The following is a 21,709-nucleotide window of genomic DNA, read 5'->3' on the forward strand; positions in this document are numbered from 1 at the left end:
GGGCGTCTCGTAAGCCACGGGCGTATGTGTGCAACCAAGGCATGACAGAATGCAACAAGCGTGTCCGGAGGCTGAGCATTCGGAAGAGACGCTGCGCCGTTTCATCCTGTTTTCGTGAATGTAGTATCGGTCTCTTGTGGGGAAGATTGGGCTGAAACAAGAGATGTAAAGTGCAATCACTGTTTTGAAACCTTGCACCTTTTACTTTTACAGTGAAACTGTTATGTGCTAGGATCTGTAAAAAAAATGCCTCCATGTATAATAATAATAATAATAATAATAATATTTATTTGCACACAAGAATCTGATCCTGAGTGGCGTGCACGGCTGTGCAGAAAGGTTAAAACCCGTACGCGAATGGCGCCTGCCAGCCCGCCACCCGTTTAATGTTTAAACTCCCGTTTAAACGTTTAAACTTCCGTTTAAATGTTGCAAGTGTAAATAAAAAGAGGGGGCAACCCGTGTGAGTCATCCTTCCTTGGAATTATTAGATAGTGAGGTCCTGATCCCTTGTTATCATCTACGGTCACAGACTTATCTCAGCTAAGAGTGCGCTGTGACGAGGCTGAGGGCAGATTGCGCTGAACTAACAATCTTCTCTTTTGCTTCCGCGATGCTGATAAAGAGACTTGGGCTCAATCGGAAAAAACTGTCCTCGAGGTGTGCCTCAAAAAATTGGGTTTAGAAGTTGCCCATAAGTGACCATAAGGCAATGATCACTTTAGTCACTAATAATTAAATAAAGACAATTGAACAATGAAGTTGTATATGTGTCTTCACTACAATCATATGTAAATCGTATAGATGTTGTTCAAGTAGTCATATAGTTGTTGTAAAGATAACAGCTTCGCTGGTCCTCCATGCTCTACATTTTTTTCTTTTGCAATCGTCTCGAGGTTTGCTTAGTGAAGCTAAACCAGTTTTGGCAGATTCGAGAGTTTGAAATAACGTTGCTGCAAGTGTGCATGCACCCAGCACAAACTGCATTCTGTGCCTCTCGTGCGCTGTTTTAGCGTATGCCAGTTTTTAGAAATTGCGCCCATATACAAAGAGTCTTCATGCTCCTCTAAGGAAAATTTGTGGTGCACAAGAAGTTGGCCAAAGCCAAGACGAATGCAGTTAGAAAATGGTGGCTCTCAGGACCGTGGCCGTGCCTGCTGCGGTTGCTTTGGCAGTCATAACGAGTGCGACGTCGGTGGCATCCTTGCGACTGATTTTCACTGCTAGACGACATTGCACTCCCACGGGAGGTATCTGTCGGACAGTTTTGAAGACCCAGCAAGGTGTGCAAAGATTGCCAGAAACTTGCTGCTTCCGATGCACAAATGTTTCTCAGCAAAAGTAGGGTCAGTAGTGCGTGCAAAGGTCCTCTCGTGCTGAGGCGATGTAAGCGGACACGACCAATCGACTGCTCGTGTCGTAGCTTCATATTTAAACAAATCTAAAATGTTACTCTGAACCAAAAAACTTTTTTCTCGAGTTGCAGCGTTTAGTACATGAAGTAAAGGTTGTTACTCTTATCTCGGTGGCATTGCAAGCTCGAGACTCTTCAGTTTTTGTGGCGCGGTGGAGAAACACTATTCTAAACCTCTCGCGTAGTGCACACTAACGCAAGCGCTAAATTTAGCACTAGCGTGCGCTAAAACTGCATACGTTATTCTAAAATTTTTTGGGGCTCTGCAAGCACTGTGCTGCGCACGGCACCCACCGCTATAAGGGACTGGCTAACTCTGCCCAGTGCCACTGGGGATCGAAAAGTTACTAAAAGTTTTCTCATTAGCTGGCCTTCGAATGTGGTACCTCCCTACAGGTAGCAGCAAGGACAAGCTGCTGCAAACTCTACTATCTTGGGAAGGAGCATAATTTACTTGTGTTGTCCAAATCGTAGTAAGAAGGGCTGGGACGGCTACTGTGACAACAAGCCGATGTTTAATTGTTGTCCTCTGATCTGTCCTGATCCACACGACTTCTGCTCATTTTATTTTAAGCAAAGCATTGTTAGTTACTTTCTCACACAACTAGAGCAAGCTGGATGCAAGTGGGCACAACACGCTCGATTTCACTCAAACGCAAAAGTGTGCAACCGACCATAACCAGCGGCGCCGCGGTTCTCGCAGTTGGATGTCTACGCTGGAGTCCAGCAAGTGGCTGCTGTACCTGTCCGGCCTGCTGAAGGCCTCGCTGGTGGTGGCCAATGCGGTGGACCTGGAGCGGCGGCCAGTGCTAGTGCACTGCTCGGACGGCTGGGACCGCACCCCGCAGATCGTGGCCCTCGCCGAGCTCATGCTCGACCCCTACTACCGGACCATCGAGGTATGTCTGCCGCTCTTGCTGCTACTTCGCACCGGCCAATCGGAAGGGAAATTGAGGCTGCAGCTGCATTCGCGCTCAAATAATCAATGATCTTATCTACCATAAAATACTATTAACAATCCTGGAAATGTTAATAGTGGGCGCTTGTTCCGAAGTGGGCACCTCTGCGGTATTTTATGGTACAAATCTTCACGCCTCGACAATAACTGCAAAGTTGGCATACCCACATGCAACACTACCTCCTTGTACGGTTCTTTCATCACCAAAGCCGTTCGTGATTGGAACCACTTTCCCACTTCTGTAGTGACAATCGGAGATTTGTGAAGAGGTTTAAGGCTGCACTAGGCTAATTATTCTTGTTTTGAGCTTGTGTAACAACTTTGACTAATGTTTGTATTTCCAAATCCCCGCCCCCTCTGTAATGCTTCGGCCTTGAGGGTATAATAAATAAATAAATACATAAATACAGCTGAACCTTGATTTAACAGTCTTCTCTTGAGCCAAAAATTTTGTTAAATCACTAATTTCGTTGGACAGAGGTTTTTGTTTTTCAGCATTGCAATGGTCTTCCAGGCTACCAAAACCCTCCAATTGATTTGACTACACAGTGTGGTGGTAATAGAAGAATGCAGTTCATTGACCCTCGTTTTCTACAGTTATGGGAGCAGTGCCTAGCACTGCAGGATAGCATGCAGTCGGGAAACCAACCACTGGCACTTACAGTAGCCATAAGGCTGTCTTTCTACTTCAAAATCATTGAAAGCGAACTGCGAAATTTCATGCTTCTCGGCAACCGTCTTTTTCTTTTCGCCATTTGTCACTTCAACGATTATTTTCGCCTTGATGTCGAGCGGCGGAACTTTCCTTTTGCACAGTTTACCATTCATTGTTCCAAGAAGAATACAACCACTTCAGCACAACACTCGAGGCACGAAACAATTTTTGTTGTTGCACACTCACAAGAGCTGTAGTTCGTTGGGCGTAGGTGCGTGTAATGGTGGATTTTTGTTTTTTTCCCACAAGAGGCAGAGGCTACAAGGCTACTCATTATCATCATCACCACCACCGCCACTAATGTGCACTTTTCTTTTTTATTTTGTGATAAAGACAATGACCGCACATTTTTATGCTTAGTTTTCAAGTTTGTCAAATATCTTTTTCTTGTGGAGGCTGCCGATATGTGTATATGCGATTTCCAAAGACTTTGCTAAATCGAAACTGCAGCACAAAAAAGTTGAGAGATGAAATACATTGTCTTTAATGAAAGCAAGATGGGGAGACAAAAAATTTCATTAAATCAAAAATTTTGTTAGACTGGGCTTCGTTAGATCGAGGTTCATCTGTACTCGGTTTGGGAGTACAACGAGAACATAGAGGCCGGTGCACGCTTGCGGCGCAGCGCTGAATTGGCGCTGTAATCAGTGCCCAAATATACCTTTCCAGAAAATCCTGAGAGATTCTGCTGTTAATTATCCCAGATTGCACTGCAGAGTGAGGGAAATTGTGGAACTGTGGAAACGTACCTGCGGGCAGACTCGGGACGCCTTGTATATCTTAGGAGCAGCACAATCTACTCTTTCTTGTCATTGTAGTTCCGTACCCACAGAAAATAAAACAAACACAAAACATGGTCAATACATCCTCTGTTTAGCTTCCCTTCCGTTTTCTTTGCATTTTAAAATCGCAAAACTAGGCATGTGCAAGTAGTAGAGTGTGAAGTTTGAAGCGGATTCAAAGCGAATAGTGGTTTTTACAATATTTTTTCATGAGATACGGTCAAACCCGTTTAAATCGAACTTGCAAAGGAAGGTCTACCTGTTCGATATAGTGAGTAATTCAATATAAAAGTTTTAATGAATTTGACTCTCCGATCCACTTTCTGCTGACATATTACCCAATGAAATAGTCTTGTATCTTCTGCTGCTTTTTCTTCATTGCATCCGCGATAAAAATATTTTTCTACGCCAGTGGTTCTCAACCACTGATGTTTCGCGGACCCCTTGTAGATTGGCGGAGATGGAGGACCCCATTCGTGGTGAAAGGAGAGGAAAGTTGTAGGTTAAATATATGAATTATTTAATAAAGGATGTAACTAAGGGCTAGTGTGAAGTAGGCATCTCTTATTGACATATACACGAGGAAACTCGCCCCGAAATTGGAACTTTTTTTCTCAGTCTTAAAAAAAGACAACTTTTATTGCCGGGAGGCAGGTCTTCGCGGACCCTTAGGATGCCTTCGCGGACCCCAAAAGGCCCGCGAACCGCTATTTTAGAACCACTGTTCTACGCTATGGATGGACTCCAAAATGCTGAGGCCGTTGGCTTCTTTATTCGCATATTGGCACCAAACTATGCCGAGAGCGTGTAGCACGTCCAAGCAGGAGCACCTTCTCCTGCAGAGCTCTCCAAGCTGGCTTTCCCCTAAGGCAGGCGGCTGCTTTGGGGGAAAGCCAGCTAGCAGAGCAAAACTGGCTATTTTTTCTTCCGGGCCGCCGCATCAACCGCCCGGAAGAAAAAATAATATTCTCTTTTGCGGACGGAGCGGGGAAAGGATGCTCTATGCTCCTCCTTCCTGCTCCGTCCGCAAAAGAGAACTTTAGTTTTGTAGTGTGAGCTACACTGGTCAAGGTTGAGCAGTTTCGCGTGGCTGTCAAAGAGCTGTGCTGCGCAAGCGCGAGGAGCAGTGACGTCACACAGCTCACAGCTGGCGCGCCGGAGCCGCCGCCCCGCATGCCTCGCCGGTCTGCCATGCGCGAGGTGCATTGATGTCACACGGCGCACAGCTGGCGTGCCGGAGCCGCCGCCGCCACTGTGCGCGCCTCGCCGGTCTGTGCATTTTAGAGGAGTGACGTTATAGCTGCGGCAGACACACTGGTGCCACCATGTGCCCAGCTTTGCGCCTCCGTTGCACAGTAGCCAAGTCTGACACTGCACCGGAGTCGCTTGATAGCGCGTCTGATTTTGTGCACATAAGCTCAATCTATGTATATCCTGGCATAGCCGAGCTAAGCCACCGCAATTTTTTTTCTTCCGGGCGGTTGACACGGCAGCCAAAAAGAAAAAAAGGTCAGCTTGCTCTGTTAGCTGGCTTTTCCCCAATGCAGCTGCTCGCATTGGGGGAAAGCCAGCTTGCAGAGCAAAACGGCGCTCTTGGCAGTTCAATACATCGGTAGCGGCTGCTATTTTTGTTCGATGTAACCATAGTTTTTGCTATATATTGTCACTGTAACATTACTGTGCACAAATATTGTTCGATATAAGGGGTAATTCAATGTAAACGGGTTCAATACAGTCGGGTTTGACTGTATTGAATAGTTTCTCCAAGCATTTCACTACCGTGCACCATCGTAAACGAGCTGAACTTGAGAAGCTTATTCCCAACCTTCCACGTGTTCACTTCTAAGCTCAGTTAATTTTAACAGAACTATATTTATCAACTGTGGCACGTAAACGACAGCTAACCCAGTTAAGGGTATTCATAAATATGCTTGCTATGTGCCAGGGGTGGCCAAACCGTGGCTTGCGAGAATAATGTGGCTTTTTGGGGACACAGGTGCGGCTAGCAGATCCTAAATAATTTCCCCCCACCCTGGTAAGATCAAAAGGAAAGAGAAAAAAAGGCAGCTTGCATTTTGTCAGCTTTGTACCCTTATACGCACAGCAAACAAGGTTCTTGTTTTACGAATGGAGACACAATAAAGAAACATAGTGAGCAATCATTTTATGAGTGGTATTCGCCGTGGCCGCTAACTGAGAAGACCCTTTGTCTTAAAGTGACACATCCCTTTTTCTTTTGTGGCTTTTCACTTAAAATGTTTTCTTGTTATATCTGTGTCAATGGTTCTCTCTGGCCACCCCTGCTATATGAAAATTTGTTTTCAATTTCAAATATGACAAAAAAAGCATAAATGATTTACGTGGGTTGTCATTACATTGCTGCATAACATATTCACTCTTTCTCGTGCGAGTTGAAACGTGGTGGCACCAGTGTGCAAATAGCCTCAACCACTTCCGGTTCTGGACTGGACGGTGGGTTTCACAGTATATGCATAATCAAACATGGCCGCTATCTTCTGGAAATGGCCAATTATAACACTGTCGGGCTTAATTTACTCTTGCGATAAAAAAAGGATGAGTAAAAAATGAGGAAATATATGAGAACTGGAAGTTTGCCAGGGCTACCCAATAGATGGTGCCACTGAGATTGTTGCCAAACAAAAAAGGACGAATACTTTTGCAAAACTGCAGCGGGTTAGCCTTTTGACTGCGCTTCTCACCGAGCACCTGCACACTGCGGGGAAGCCAAACCCGTGGAGCCCGCAAGCTCTGCGGGTTTTCCTTCCCCACAGGGCACAGGTGCTTGATGGGAAGCACGCTCAATGGGGCTCACCCACCTTGATCAACATTAAAGCTCTGTTTTACTCCGACGTTGAGTGCAGCGAATGCAGGGTAGCACAGAATGTGCGTGTTTCATTGGCCAGTGAGCAGGAGCTAGGTATCTGCGACCAGTCAGTATCTGTGTGCACTGTGCTACCCTTGTTTGCTACGCTGGACGTCGGAGTATAATGGGGCCTTTAGAAAAGCACGAATATTGCAGTTCATCTCGAAGCCAATACCGAATATTGTGTTATTCAAAACTACCTACTATTCGAAAAATTTAATATTTGTGCACCACTACACAATACGAACAGACTCCAACTTTGTCTTCTATTCCTGGGCGGTCTTTCATGTGCCGTAGATTGGATCGTCACAATGCGTCAAGCAGACGGTAGGGGTAGGACATATTAATGGAATGTTCTATATTGTTCTGTGTAGTGTTGATTTAGCACTGTATTTTCCCCTATGTTTTTCTACTGCAAGGTAACTCGCTGCAGCGAGATCATTTCAGGAGCTTTTGTGCTGGTGATAGAAGCGCTTTTGTCAAAGAGTACCCCTAATTCTTTCTGCTGTCTTGGTGAGATAATTTGCTTGATTCTGAGGAAGACAAGGTTCATTGTTTGGGCAAGCCTGGAATTCTGACTGTGTTCCTTGCACACACCATTGAACCCATTGATCTCGAACAGGAATAAGTCACTGTAATCGTAAGCACTGTGATGCATCATTGCAACAAGTGTGAATGCCGAATCCACTTTCCTTTGCCAGATGAGCGCTGTATTAGCAAGCGCTGCATAAATGCTGAGGTCAGCAGTATTTCCAGTGCGAATTAGTGCTGGATTATTATTGTGCTGTTTCTGAGACCAGGCCTTAAAGGGTGTTTATGTGAAAAAGAAAGCACTTTTTACACCGTGTAAAGAAATTATGCATTGCAGAGTGGCTGTGAACGTTGACTTGCAGCAGTTCCTTCCTCTTCTAATAGGTGTTCTTTTGTTCTTTTTTTTTTTTTTCCTTCATCACATCTGAGGTAATTCCAGAGCAGTAGCAGCTGCTCCTCAACGGACACAGTCACCCCTGTTCAAGAAGCCAAGTTGGTCCCTAAGTGTAGGACCCCTCCACATTGCAGAAAGGTCCCAATGTAGTGCTAGCTACGTCCCATTTAGAAGAGTATTTGGTAGAGATGCGCTTGCAAAGTTTCCACCGATGCAGCGATCTTCCTGCTCGCAGGGCTTTGAGGTGCTTGTGGAGAAGGAGTGGCTGGAGTTTGGCCACAAGTTTGGAGACCGGTGCGGCAACGGCGTAAGCGCCGAGGACGTGAGTGAGCGCTGCCCGGTCTTCCTGCAGTGGCTCGACTGTGTCCACCAGCTGCTGTCCCAGTTCCCTTGCAGCTTCCAGTTTAACCAGCAGTTCCTGGTGAGTGCATGCACGCCCTCTTGGGCAGCTCGGATGGCATTTCGTTAATGTTTGTTTTCTTAAAGTAGTTGGTACATAAGTCACGCTTCTTTGTACCATTGGCGGTGTGAAACTGCATCGATAGCAGCCAATTTAGATATTCTCACGAACAAATTGATTGAGATGTATGGCCTCTGTGGTTATAGTAAATCGCAGCTCATCCCCAAAAGAAAATTGTTGCATAAAACTTGCAAACAAGAATTTCGAAAAAAGTCTGCGACTTGCACACCGGGGAAATGACGTATATTATGTGCAAAAGACATGCAGGTGAATTTGTAGCCCCATTTTTTGCGTGCTCGTGGAGTTGCCAAAAAAGAAATTGCTGCTCATTGTTTGCGTTTTTGGAGAACACCCAGCTAGCGTATGAAACTATTCTAAATTAAGCACGGTTTCAGATGCCCTTCATCGTATAACATTTACTGTCATTTTTGCAGCCGATTGCTGCTAAAAATGTTTGCTTGGAGTGTTTCTGCGTAAATGTAACACAACCACGAGACTGTAGGTAAGCAAAGGCTGACATACACGAAAAGTTTCTCTCTATGCAACCCCGAGACTTTGTAGGGATTCGCGTACCGCCGCCGATTCGCCGTTTCCCACGTGGTCAGTCAACAACCCGAGTCCAGCCTGGTTCTTTCACGGTAATGGGATTCCGCTTCCAGTTTATTGGTACAATAAAACACAATGCTACAAAACACTCGATCTAAACTACAAATACAAGCGACATTACACAAATATTTACAAATGCACGTTAAGCCAAAAGCTAAACACAAAGAAGGCCCCCAGGCCTCATGTCCCGCGATATCCTAGATCCGGTCGCCACCCACCTGCCTGCGTCTCGGTCTCGTCCGAAGTTCTAAGAGGCCTCTCGCCCCCTGGCCCACCGAGTATATATTGATAGATGGGCGAGGAGCTTTCTCCTCACCCGCCACGGGGCGCCTGCAGCGCCATCCAGTGGCTAGGAGAGAAAGCGGCACGTCGGGAGCCGAATTCGAGATCCCAATCGACGCCGCGGCGACACGACCATGTGATCATGTCTGAGGTGAGGCAGCTACCTAGCTGCCTTGCGGCCAAGATTGGCAGAATGGTTTGATGGGCGCCCTCGTGAATGCACGGTGCGTTATAACTTTTAGTGCACGCGTCGTCCTTTGCCTGCATGCAGTCTCGGGGTTGTGTTGTGTCCAATCTTCACCTGCTGGTTTGCTCCCCGACTTCCTTTTCACCATGTCTGCGCGGCCGTTGTAGAGTGCATTGCTTTGGCCATGCCGCCCTGCTCGAAAAAGTGACGTCGTGACTCGGTTTTGCACTTCACAGGTGAAGCTTGCCCAGCACACCTACTCGTGCCTGTTCGGCAACTTCCTGGGCAACAGCGTAATGGAGCGCCAGCGGGAGGGCGTGGCCGAGCGCACCTTTTCAGTCTGGTGCTTCCTCAGGGCACGCCCGGAACAGTTCCGGAACTACCTGTACAGCCACACTGACCAGGTGAGGACACCAAAAAAAAGTCTGTCCTTTCTTTTTAGTCGTATGTGCGGCGTGGGCAAACGGAGAATGTTGCAAGATCAGCGTGCTTCCAATTTTGTGCAGAAAGGCGGCAAAAATGGCGAGGAAGAATTCTCTTAGTAGAATATTGAATGACACGGAAGTTTGGGTAGTAGGTTCATTGAATGCTCGTAATTGTGGTGCTTAGAATTTTGGTGAGACTAACGTATTTCATTGCATTTTGTTGGGGAAGGCGGTAATGAATTTGTGAGCAAGTAAGAAGAGGGAGAGTCTACTAAAAGAAATGGGACTGAAGGGTAGTGAAGATGATAGAAGTAGAGCTCCACCCCTTAGGTGACAGTGGCACAGTGCTGGATTTTCTACGTTGCCCAACTTTTTGCCAGTGGCAGGACGCAAGTGCTGCGTCAACATTCGGCCGGGACGTGAATTCAGTTGGCGAGAAGTACGAGAGTCCCAGCTGAATGCTGGTGTGGCACTCCTGTCTAACCCATGCCCCACGCTTTCCTCCGGTAGATGTGGAAAATCGAGCACTAAGGCATTGTTATCTGTGAGGTGTTGGATAAAATATGAGAGAGGGAGAGGAAAAGAAATGGCCATCTCTTCTTCAATTTCCAAAGCGTTCTAAATGCGTAGCATTTTTAGGGCCTCTTTGGTTCCTCCTTTTGCTGGCCTTTCCTTTTTCTCCTTATGACCCCCCCCCCCCCTTTGCGGGCACAGTAAGGACGTCCCTCGAGGGCACATTGCAACGGTTTTGCGAATACATAGAGCTCTCGCAGTGTCACGTGACACCAAGATGTCGCGTGATGTCTCGGTGTCATCGATCTGATGCCGTACATTTAAGTGGTCAGGCAGGATCCCGTCTGGTTTCCATCGCCGGCGATGGTTTCGTGACCCATAGGGTACTGTTCTGAGATGCAAAGTGGTCGCACGTCCGGTCCCCTCAGGTGCTCCGTCCCCAGAGCCAGGTGCGGGACCTGCGCCTGTGGAGCGAGGTGTACCTTCAGCCGGCGCCCTGCACTTCGGCCCTCTCCGGGGCACCCCCCGCCACGCCCCCGTCGGAGAGCCAGGAGGCCGCCGAGGAGACGCCCCCTGAGCCGGCCGGGGAGCCCTCCCCGCAGACCAACCTGGCCAAGACCAAGTCCGTGGACTCCCTGTATGCGGGACCGGACACCCAGGCAGCGGCCCCGGACAGGCGAGCGCGCTCACTTCTCTCGGGGGCGGAAACTGTTCGTGGAACGAGGCCTTGTTTGGAGTGGAGCCAACGATAAGCTATGCTCGGAGCGAGGGCTTCTCATACTCTTTACCACGAGGAACCCTTCCGGGTCGCGTCATTGACGTGGTAAAGGGTGCGGACTCCTGCAGACATTATGAACTGTAATGCACGCATTAGGAAGTGTTTGGCTCGGGGCTTTGCATTGATGGGTGGCTTGGATCTGCTAAGAACTCTCATTTGGGGGCAGACGAGGATATTTAGGAGTTTGGGGAACCTGCGAGGGTACTCTGGGGCACTCCCGGGTTCCTAGAAACCCAGTCTGAGGACCCCTGGCGTAGAGTGTCGCTACTTCGTTCCCCGATTTGCTCGCTTGCGTCACCATTTCTGTGCACAGTGCAGAGCTGGTGCAATCGGCGATTCATGAGCTTGAGATTCCATGCGAGGAAGCTCGTCCTATGTCCTCTTGCTCTGTCACTAATGGTTTTACCGATTCCGGAGGATAGAAAGCCGTTTCCCACGCTTTCGGATAGAGCTTCGGTGATTTAAACACTGAGATGTGATTTAAACACTGAGATGGCCAAAGTGTTGTTACTCCTAGGCGTCTCTCATTTACAGACTCTAGTCCCGCAGAGAGGAAAGGTAGTGCTTAGATCCATCGGTGGAGGACTTCGGGGCCAAGGTATTACAATCGGTGTGGGTTTGGCCAATGGCATGGCTCAACGACCGTGCTTGGGGTCAACTAGAGCCTCTAATTAAGCTCCGCTCCGGAGTAACGACACATTGGCCATCTTTGTGCTTGAAATCCTCATTGCCAGTTATCTGAGGCTTTATTTGAAGTCACGGAAAACACTTTTAAGGGCGAAGCTCCTTAGGGTCTAGCCTTGTCCGCCCGGCGTTCGTGCTCACATCGATTGCCATCCCATCTGCCTTCTTAAAAAAAGAAAAAATGTTTGCGCAGTCGACAAGATTCGAACCTGTGCGGGGAGACCCCAATGGATTTCTAGTCCATCGCCTTAACCACTCTTCCACGACTGCGAGACGAGTTGGGGGCTCTGAGATGTGGTAGTAACTCAAGAGCTGGGGATGCCATGGATGAGACGTTGCATGTAGAAGCTCAATGTCTATACAGGAGAGGGCGCTGCAGTCAAATGCGTATATAATCGCATTAAAAAATTAAAATAAATTGCGTTAAAAAAACAAACAATCGGCACCATCAACACTACCTATGAACAAAATCAGTATCATCAGCACCACCAGAGCTTCGCCCCAATCAACATCATTCACCACGTGGAGATGCGGTCATTTTTTCATCTTCCAGGAACATTAAAACATTTCGCGATGCAACAGAAACTGTATCGCGGATGTTCCTGGCACGCTATCTTGAGCTCAGGAAGTTGCGTTTTGGAATTGTAACTACCGACAATCGTGCCCACTCACACTAGGCAACAAAAGGGCAGTACCTGCAAGATGGAGAATGGGGCATTGGTTTTATAAGCGCAGCTTTAGTGGCTCGAAATTCAACGGCCGGGGGGCAGGTGCTTGACGCCGGTCATCATCGTGCGTAGGCACCAGCGCCGCCTGAGCGACTCCAGCCTCAAGGGCTTCCCCATGGAGCTGCACAGCCACGAAGACGCTGCCTGCCAGGCGTCGCCTTCCAAGCATAGCTGTCCCGACCTGGTGTCCGAGCCTTCGCCGGGGGGTCCGACCGTGGTCTCGGGCAGCGGGGCAGAAGACGACGGACCTCGGGAGGGGCCCGCAAACGAGGCACCTTCGATAGACGGGTCCACGGACACGCTCGTCAATGAGATCGGGCAGCAGTCTTCCTCCGTGGGCGCCGACGACGGTGTGCTCCAGGTGTGTTCTGGCGGCAGGGCAGATTTACCAGTTGAGTCTTTGGGGGTTTGGGGGAGGGGGGAAGAAGAGAGGGGATTTGGGCTAAAGGTTGCATCTGCAATGAGACATAGCATCATGGGCATACTGAAGGCCTGATCTACAAAAAAATTTTCTGCAAGGTAGAAAAATCCTTTTTTCGTCACGCTTCCCATTTTTTCCTCTCCCACTGCTCTCATGACGGCAGGGGGACTGTGGCTGCAGATTGGGGCTGGATAAGCCGGTAGCTTATCCCAGTTTATCCAGCCCCAAGATGCAGCAACAAACGAGTCCCCCTGCCGTCAAGTTAAGAGTGGAAGGGGAAGGGTGGCGAAGAAAATTTTTTTTTTCTGCGAAAAATGATTTTGTAGGTTGGTCTTAATGCCTTGTACGGACGCGACGTCGCGGACAAAGAGAATTGTGCTTTTACCTAGATCGAGGCATTTTAATGCAGAATGTGTGTATGTGCTGAATTTCTTGCGAGAAGTGCAATGCTCAACTTTGACGAAAAAGCGTTACGCATGAGCAAACGCAGTATAAAACCTGCATAGCCCATATGGGCAATAGACATCCAAAGCATACAAAGGCATACTTAATCGTCATAGTTCATACATAATTGTAACTCAGTACAATTAATGGCAGCCAGAATGAAGATACGCGGTGGGAATCAAACCCCAGACTATGCGGTTTGTAGCAGACATGTACAAGTTACTCAAAAATACTAATTAAGTTAAGTTACTGAGTATTGACGTCAAAAGTAATTTGAGTAGAGTAGAAATTACTCAAATAGAAAGTAATTGAGAAAATTACTAATTACCGTAAAAAAGTAGGGGATTACTTTTGAAGTTACTTTTGTATTTTTTAATGGTAAAAAGAAAGTAGAGGTTTTGATCCGTTAGCGAAATTGTGCTAGCCAAGTATGAATCAGCTTGTTTTTTTTCACAGAAATGCTTTAATAGCTGGTTCTGCTTCTGCGTGCCTAATTGTTTTGTACTTTCTTGTTTGTTTGGTCCATGATGTACTGCGAATCTGTCATTTCTACATTGAGGTTTAGCACTGTCTCAGCTTGATTTTTTAGACAGTGTTTGCTTGTTTACGGTGTTGCCTAAAGTACATCTAAAAAGTGAAGTGTAGTACAAAGGAAATGAGAGGTTATGTACTTCAAGTATAGTAAGTACACCGGGTGAAATGTACTTGGAAGTAATGTATATAAATACAATATATTTCAAGGTAAAGTGCAAGCACTTTTAACACAACCTTTCATGATGCCCTTTCATTTCCTATACAGTGTCTTTTTAACTGGTATGCTTTTCTCCAGGGGTAATCAGAGGTGCATCAGTTTTTTACGGAAATGGCAGCAAATATTGCATAAGGTGAGGTCGCCACAGAGTAGTCAGTGATGTGATTGCTGCGCCAATTGCGCCTAACTGCGCCAAGGGGCTAACCCTGCTACATCCTGATACATTTTGCCAAAATATAGGTAATCTGCGCCAAGCTTGCACCAAAGAACCAATTTTGCTCGCTTTTCAAAACTGAATCTAATCTAAGTACTGTAATGAGCACACGTGAGCTAGGTGGCGCAAGCAGGCACCCGACACAAAGTAGTACCCTGCATCACTCGTTCATCCGGTCTTGCATGGTTTTTCCCGCCGTCTCTCGTTTCATGCTCTCGTCCTCTCATTGTCTCGCGTTTTTTCAAAAATTTTTCAACGATAGACGCGGGTGTCTGCGCACGCTCAGACACCAGCGTGGGTACCAGCCATGTCATCATGCTGTGAAACGAAACCACGTTTTTGCGCGGCGGGAGTTACTTTGTGAGCTGAAGCACTTGCTTCTGAAAGCAATGGCCGTGGGAAAACTACATTTGGTACCTGCCTGCCAGTCGCCATGGTCGCGCGATGTAGAGTGTTGCCGTCGCCACGTCGCTGCAGATGTGGCGCTTTCTAAACTTAAACTTTAAGGACCGCCTTAATCTTCACCAACATTCTTATTCTTGTTTAATGCACTACTACAAAAATTCCTCTAGATCAAAGACTGCTGTGTCAAAGTTTTGCCTGGGTTTCTCTTGGTAAGCTTTTTTTCGAGGGGTCGCCGGTACGTGAAAAATCTGCCACGAGAGTGTTGGTGAAGAGAAGTGAGCTAAAGCAAAGAAGGCAATGTCTGTTACACTGAACTCGCACAGCGCGCTTGTTTGTCTCGAGTTCAGTCGTTGCACAAAGCGCTGCAAGAACTTTCTGACCCTGGCTCGTGATATCTTGCATCGATGTGCTCAGGTTCTTTTTTTTCTGTATGTTTAGCTTATACCTCGCCAGCCGCTCTGGCAAGCATGTGCGGCTGGGCTGTTTTTTGTCGTATGCTGGACAGTTACATTTTGTGTACAATTTTGGCAACCAGTTGGCGACGGAGCGGAATGGCATGGTTTCGATCGAAGAGCTATCTCCGCTTGCGTGACAATTTCGCATTGCACTGCAGTGGTAACGTGGATCAACAGTTAGAGACTGCTTCTATTTATTATATAACTAGTCAACCTAATGCTGCGATACTTAATACTAAGCTGCATGGTCACTTTAAAATAAATTTTAATAGATGCAGTTTGGTTTTTAGTTACCTATAGCAGGTACATATATATGTACCATTTTACTGAAGCATTGAACTATGTTTCATGTGATTGGCATTTCAGTTAGATGTTGAGACTCCCAGGTGGTCTAACTTGACTATAATATGTTTACTGCGGCGAGAAAAGTGTCCTTCGTTTGTCTAGCACTTGAAACAAATATTTTTATTTTTCTAAGAATATCTGCTCCAAAGTGCACTTTTGCTGCTCCAAAACACTGTTTTGGCTGCTCCGAAAGGTGCTCCGAAACGGCTTAGGCCAATCACATCACTGAGTAGTTGTTTTACTCTCGCTGACGAGCTATCTGACACAATCAACTTATAAGGCACTTGTTTGTGTCGGTCTTATAGCCACCATTACTTCGCTCAGAGAAATGACCAGATGACGTCTCCAAAGAATGTGTTTTCACATGACGATACGCCATTTTTTCATTTTCAAATTCGAGGAATGTACATTGAAGTGGGGAGTTTTACTTTCCTTGGAAAGTACATGTTCAGAGAATTTACTTCAAGTAAAGTACAAGTACAAGTAAGCAGTATGTACTTTAAAGGGGCACTGACACCCCAAAGGTCGTATTTATTTTTATTGTCTAAAACGATGCAAGTTGCAGTCATAGACACGCAAAAAAAAAATGCATTGCGAAAAAAATTTTCTTGCGCGTGCGTGCGCCTTTTTATTTTTGGCGTTTGATTCTTCCTCCTCTCGCCTCCTCGCTTCTTTTGATTCGTGACGTCAAGAATCATGAAATTTAGAAGCTTTGTAGGCGACATCTTTATAACATTTAATACGGCAATCCTAAGACATTTTTTTTAATGCAATTGCGAATGCACTACGGCCCTTCTTTTTGAAATACCAAAAATCGGGAGTTCGTTGTGGTGCCGTCTCCTGTATTTGTATCCTCCAACTGAAAACAGGCGACACCGCTCAAAACCGGTCCGCCGCAACGCCGGCGCTCGCTCCTATCGTCCTTGCTTTGGGTCGCCATGGCAACAGCGGGGAGTCGTGAAAGAAAGTGGACTCTCAGGACTCCGCAATATTTGACGTCAAGGCACCGGCGCCGATCGCACAGGAACTTCGAATTTGGCATTTGGAAATTGTTTTTTTACTTCACAAACACTGAATTCCCAAATTGCAAATTTTGAGGGTAATGTCCCGGCATCGTTCTCAATCGTTTCGGATAATAAAAAAATTATGATTTTGATGTGTCAGTGCCCCTTTAAGTACCATGTAAATAGAGTACTTCCCAACACTGCTTGTTTATATTTTTTTTTATATAAAAACGTTTGGGGAATTGCTAAGGTTTCTTGAACGATCTTCGAATCTTTGAAGACCTGCATATTCCGAGTTTTGGGAGGAAAGGCAACACAAAAAGGTAATCATGGTATCATGGTGTTGCCCTTTAGCATGCGATTCTTCGAGTATAGCACAAACTACGTGAGCACCAGATGAGTTTCATGGAAGGTGCTACATTTTTTTGCCTCCTTTGAGTGAGGATGCAGTGTGCACCTCCTGTATTGGGCGAGAGTTCCTACGTTTGGGAGAAGCGGGGACCAGCCCTTACTTTAAATTGGTCAAGTCTCCTTGAGCTTCGGGACACAGAGAAACGCCAGTCTTCGGCGCACATCCTGCAGTTATTTGGCCTCTCTTGCGTCGAGTCTTTTCGCTCCCCGCCCCCCCCTGCAACAACACTCGTAGCAGTGTTGTTGCAGGGGGGGGCGGGGGGGTTGGATTCTCTAAACCATTTCCTCCCCTCCCTTCCCTACGCCATATGCTTACCCCTCTTTGCAAATAAGCTGATCTTCCGACATCTTATGTCTTTTGTGTAGGAATGTTTGCTGATAGGCAAAACAACCACTAAAATTCGAAAGTAATTTGTAATTTGCATATAAGTTACTCAGAAAAAGTAAATGAGGTAAACTACTAATTACCGAAATAAAAATATAATTGAAAGTTACTAAACTATTAAAAAAAGTAGTTAAACTACAGTAACTTGAGTAGAGTAGTTGAACTACGTACAAGTCTGGTCCGTAGTCGGACGTCTTTGCTTGGCGTCACAAAGACGTGAAAGAGAGCGTATGCAGCTGGACCAAGCACGACCACCAGCAGACTGTTGCCTGCGGTAGCATGCGACTGTCCGTGGCAGGTGATACTTAGTCCAGCATACCTAGTCCACAGGTGACCCTCGGCAGCGAGTCATACTTGGTGCGTTATGCTATACGGGCAGAAACTGAGGAAGAGGCGGAAACGAGAGCGCGCAAGGAGTTAGAAACGTAACAAAAAGTTGTGATTTGCCCACCTCTTAGGCTTTGCAATATGACACAAATTTTTACAAATTTCCCATCGACCACACTTCCTTTCATGGTATAGAGATCTTTGAAAACGAAACCAAAACTTTGAGAATTTGCTCTAATTTTCCCGAATATGCTGAACTAGGACCCAGCCAGGATTTGCGGAAGTAGATTCATCCGTTTTGCCTGAACCATTTGAGCTAGTTAATGCAGTTAGGTTTCCAGCACATAAAATACAGTGGCGCTACCCTACTTCGTTGCTGCACGATTGCTGCACTCTTCTAAACTTGGTTTCGCCTATCACTTTTGGTCAAACAAAATGAGCCCAGTGGTACTTGGGCGTAATCATTTTTGCCTTGGCGCCCCACATTCTGAAAAATAGGGTTGTTGCAAACATGAAGCCTGAAAGTGCTGAGAGTTGAGCATGCTTGCCAGTGCAAGCCATTGCGACTTCAGGAGCAGTGGTGCGCTCAACGATTCACCTGGATCATTAACTATATTTCTACGATGTCTGGGCCACCAATTTGTAACGAGCTATAGGTACATAGAGTATAAAGCTATCAATAAACAAACTATTTATTTACATCATTTCCACTTGCCTGGTTTTTGCCGGGAATGAAAAGAGAACATTGTGTGCCACTTGTGCTTCCTTTCCTTCTTGTTACTGTTGAACTGTGGTTGCTTCACCTGCTCACTTGCTAATGTTTCTTCGTACAGAAAACAATGCCGGAGCCAGCAGAGCTGTCACCTGCGCAGCTGGATCAGCAGCTGAGCAACACGGCAAGTACGAGCACGACAGATCTCCGGAGCTCTGCCGGAGCGGTGCTTGGGGGAGGCTATACGGAACTTCCCCTTGAGGAAGTGGCCCCCGGCAAGTGCGTTGTATGCCTGTCGCGCAAGAACGGCCACGAGAACCTGTTGGCAGCCACGCGCTCGTCCCTGGCGCGGTCGGCCGCGGCAGCCACGACCAACGGTGGCCGCTTCTCCCACTACTCCACACCCATGCATTCGAGGTGGGTGCCTTGGCTCGAATCGGCCATGTACGGCGGTGGACAAAGCCAGCGAAGCTACAGCAGTGTGCGGCCTTGTAACAACATGTGCATGTGATGCCAGCAGCGAGGGCAAGCGATCTTGCCGAGTATAGACCGGTTACAAGATTCGACGTCCGGCTATCGGACGCACAACTGAGCACGGCACTATCAAAGACGGCGTGATCGGATAGCTGAATGTTGATAGCCGTTAATCTCGAATGGGGTCGGCACCCAATGTGCATGGTTCCTCTTGCCGCCAGCATGATTCACGAGTGTTGCCCAAGGCCACGCGCTTTTGTGGCTTTGTTGGCTTTGGTCACCACTGTATGTTCTTCCTAGGTTCTAACTGTCTTTTTTAAAGCAATGGTTTGCAAACATTTTTAACTTCAGATGTTTTGCAAATAGTGTTTTCTATTCAATTTATTTGCAGCTCGCTTTTACCGTTCAAAGTTAGTTTTTCCAAGATTGCGAGTGGTGATGTCTTCGGAATTCTCCACTTTCTTTTGCATTAAGTTTCACCACTTCGCTCCAGAAGAAGCACGACCTATGTTGAAGTAATTGTGTTTTGTGTTAGTTCAGACGGAAGGAAATCCAGATCCCTATTGGGCATCTGGTGTCTATGCTGTGGATGAGAAATTAATCAAGTGCTCTATCACTGCTAGCCTGGGGTTTTCGATGTGCATCACATAGTACAGTTGAACCTGTTTATGACAAACACTCTCTGATGCACATATTGGTTTCATATATCAAGTACAGTAATCTCTCGTTATAACAAAGTCAATGGGACAGCAAAAAAAATTTATAAAAATCAGCACTTATCCAAAAACAGTGCCAGTAGCCTTCCAGTTGAATGGGAACACTGAGAAACACTCTGACATTATATGTAGTCAAACAAACCTTGGTTGTGAACAAGGAGCAGCTTCACCGAGTAAAAGAAATAAGTGGAGTTTGCCGATAATTTCATTATTTCATTCGGGCATCCGTTCTCCTTGAACTGCTCCAGGCATCACAAGAACACTGTCACTTCCACTGCACTTAGCTTTGTTTCGAAGCAGCCGTAGGATGTTTTGTGTCTCCGCAGTCGTCGGCGTTTCCAGAAGTGCCTTTCTAATGTCGCTACCTGTTTACCCTTACCGCATACAAGGTTTACGATTGCAGCGTCCGTGGCAAGAGCAACAACGGGAACGTCCGCAACGACAAGCGCGAACGAATGAATTACTGTAAAACCCTTATTGTTCGCGAGCCCTCAATTTTCGCGAATTTCACGAATTAAAGAATTCGCGAAATTTAGTGGTCGCGATTATGTCATCTGTGACAGATTCGCGAAAATAAAGGGTTTTACAGTATTCTTGGTGGCTTTGCCGACATCTTCTCACGCACTCCTGTAGAGGCCATTGCTGCTCTGGGAATCGTGCGCCGGCTCAGCAGGCATGCTTGCGAGAGAAAATCCGACGTCCGCAAAGCAGTTGGCTATCTTTCATCTTCAGGTCGCAGGCATGCTTTCTCTTGCATGAGAAACTTCTTGAACCGGCCAGTATGTTTTGCTTGCAGTAGACAGTGTCCAACAACCGATGCGGGTATGTCAAACTCTTTGGTGATTTCAGATTTGGGCTGACCGCTTTTCTCAATCTCGCTGATCTAAGTGACTTTGGTAAAGACTATCAATCCCATACGACGCATGTGTGCGTGTAGCGTGCGGTACGCCGCAGGCGTGCCCGTGCAAGTGCGGGCGCACCCGTGACAAAGCCCTTTTTATTAATTTCTTTTCAAAAATATGCTTTCCCAGCTTTGATTTTTGTTTTTGGTAATATCCTCAACCATAAAATTCTAAAAAAGTAAGCTTGTCGTGCCTTCATGAAGTTACTTAGGAACAGAGTAAAAAAACCTGCGTGCAAATTCATTCAACAGTTCCCGAGATATCGCTGGGATGAGTGCTGATGTCAGCGGAAAAATCCATTTTGAGGAAGTGGCAGTTGAAAGTTGCACACATATTTTCGGCATTTAGCCCATTTCACGTGGCGAGGTTCTGCTGCGATTTTTATTCGTGTGCGGCAAAGATTCTGTGGATACGGTACTCATGCACATAATTCATCGTCCACGGCTTTTGGGCATTTGTTTTCTTTCAAGTGAGCAAAGTTGCAAATGAAAATCAGGAAAATCGCAAGCAGGATTACACTATGTGAAACGGCTTTACCCAGCGGAACAGCTGTAAGTGTCCTGGCATACTTTCTTTTTGTTCTGCCATTGTCTTTGCTTAGTTTGGATGACCGAAGGCATAGATAAAAGAATCAGTCTCGAGTAGCAACGCGATGAGCATCAGTGCCCCACCGCGCAGAGGCGGGCCGCCAATGCTGCTTTTGATGGTCCCCATGCAAAGAAGCTTGCATGGACCGCTTCCATAAGTCAAATGAGTGCACTGTCTCGTACTTTATTCCCCACTTTGTGTGTGGTTACGAATTGACGGGCAAGGTACACAAACCTACTAAAACAAAGGGCTGCAAACGATTGTAAATATGGTGAAAGGCGAAGTGGAGTTGACGAAGTGAGGGAGCAAGTGGACGAAACGAACCAGGTGCCGCGTTAGCCACGGCGATGGAAGGAGAACAAACATTGCAGCCAACAGTAGTCGCACACTCCCTTGGGCGGGCACTTTGGCCAATCACTGCTTCACAATTGCAAAACTGGGAAACACCGATCACGCCAAAACTATGCGGTGGGCAATTTTCTGAAGGCTGGCAAAAAGAAAAAAAAAAACTGCTTCAAAACAAGACTAAAATGGCGGCCATCTGCCAAGTTGAAAGAGCGGGAATCGCTCAAAGTTTGGCTCGATTTTGCGTCCTCGGTGCGATTTGGAAGCCACGGGAAGCTCGTAAATATATTTTTAAACATATTTTATTAGTGAGTTAGTTTCTGATAATTATAGGATGTATTTTATGAAATATACAACCCAAAAAAGTGGTTTTCCGAAAAATCGCCTTTTTGGGGATTTTTTGGTTTTCCCCCCTTTTAATGCAAACTAGCTTAGGGCATGTGGAGCGAATGTTTGCACTACAGAGCCC

General features: G+C 46.6%; 1 protein-coding gene across 6 annotated transcripts in view; it reads left to right on the forward strand.

Moving 5' to 3' along the window:
• LOC8041345 (myotubularin-related protein 3) overlaps positions 1-21,709 on the forward strand; it is a 60,563-nt gene that overhangs the window by 22,393 nt on the left and 16,461 nt on the right. For all 6 annotated transcript variants that reach the window (XM_029976483.4, XM_029976485.4, XM_029976486.4 and 3 more), the window contains exons 8-13: positions 2,118-2,313; positions 7,914-8,099; positions 9,450-9,617; positions 10,580-10,827; positions 12,414-12,702; positions 18,337-18,632. In XM_029976483.4, coding sequence (XP_029832343.2) covers positions 2,118-2,313; positions 7,914-8,099; positions 9,450-9,617; positions 10,580-10,827; positions 12,414-12,702; positions 18,337-18,632 — 1,383 coding nt within the window. The remainder of the gene's footprint in view (positions 1-2,117; positions 2,314-7,913; positions 8,100-9,449; positions 9,618-10,579; positions 10,828-12,413; positions 12,703-18,336; positions 18,633-21,709) is intronic.

Source organism: Ixodes scapularis, unplaced genomic scaffold (genome assembly GCF_016920785.2).
Source record: "Ixodes scapularis isolate PalLabHiFi unplaced genomic scaffold, ASM1692078v2 PGA_scaffold1__304_contigs__length_218370807, whole genome shotgun sequence".
Taxonomy (NCBI): domain Eukaryota; kingdom Metazoa; phylum Arthropoda; class Arachnida; order Ixodida; family Ixodidae; genus Ixodes; species Ixodes scapularis.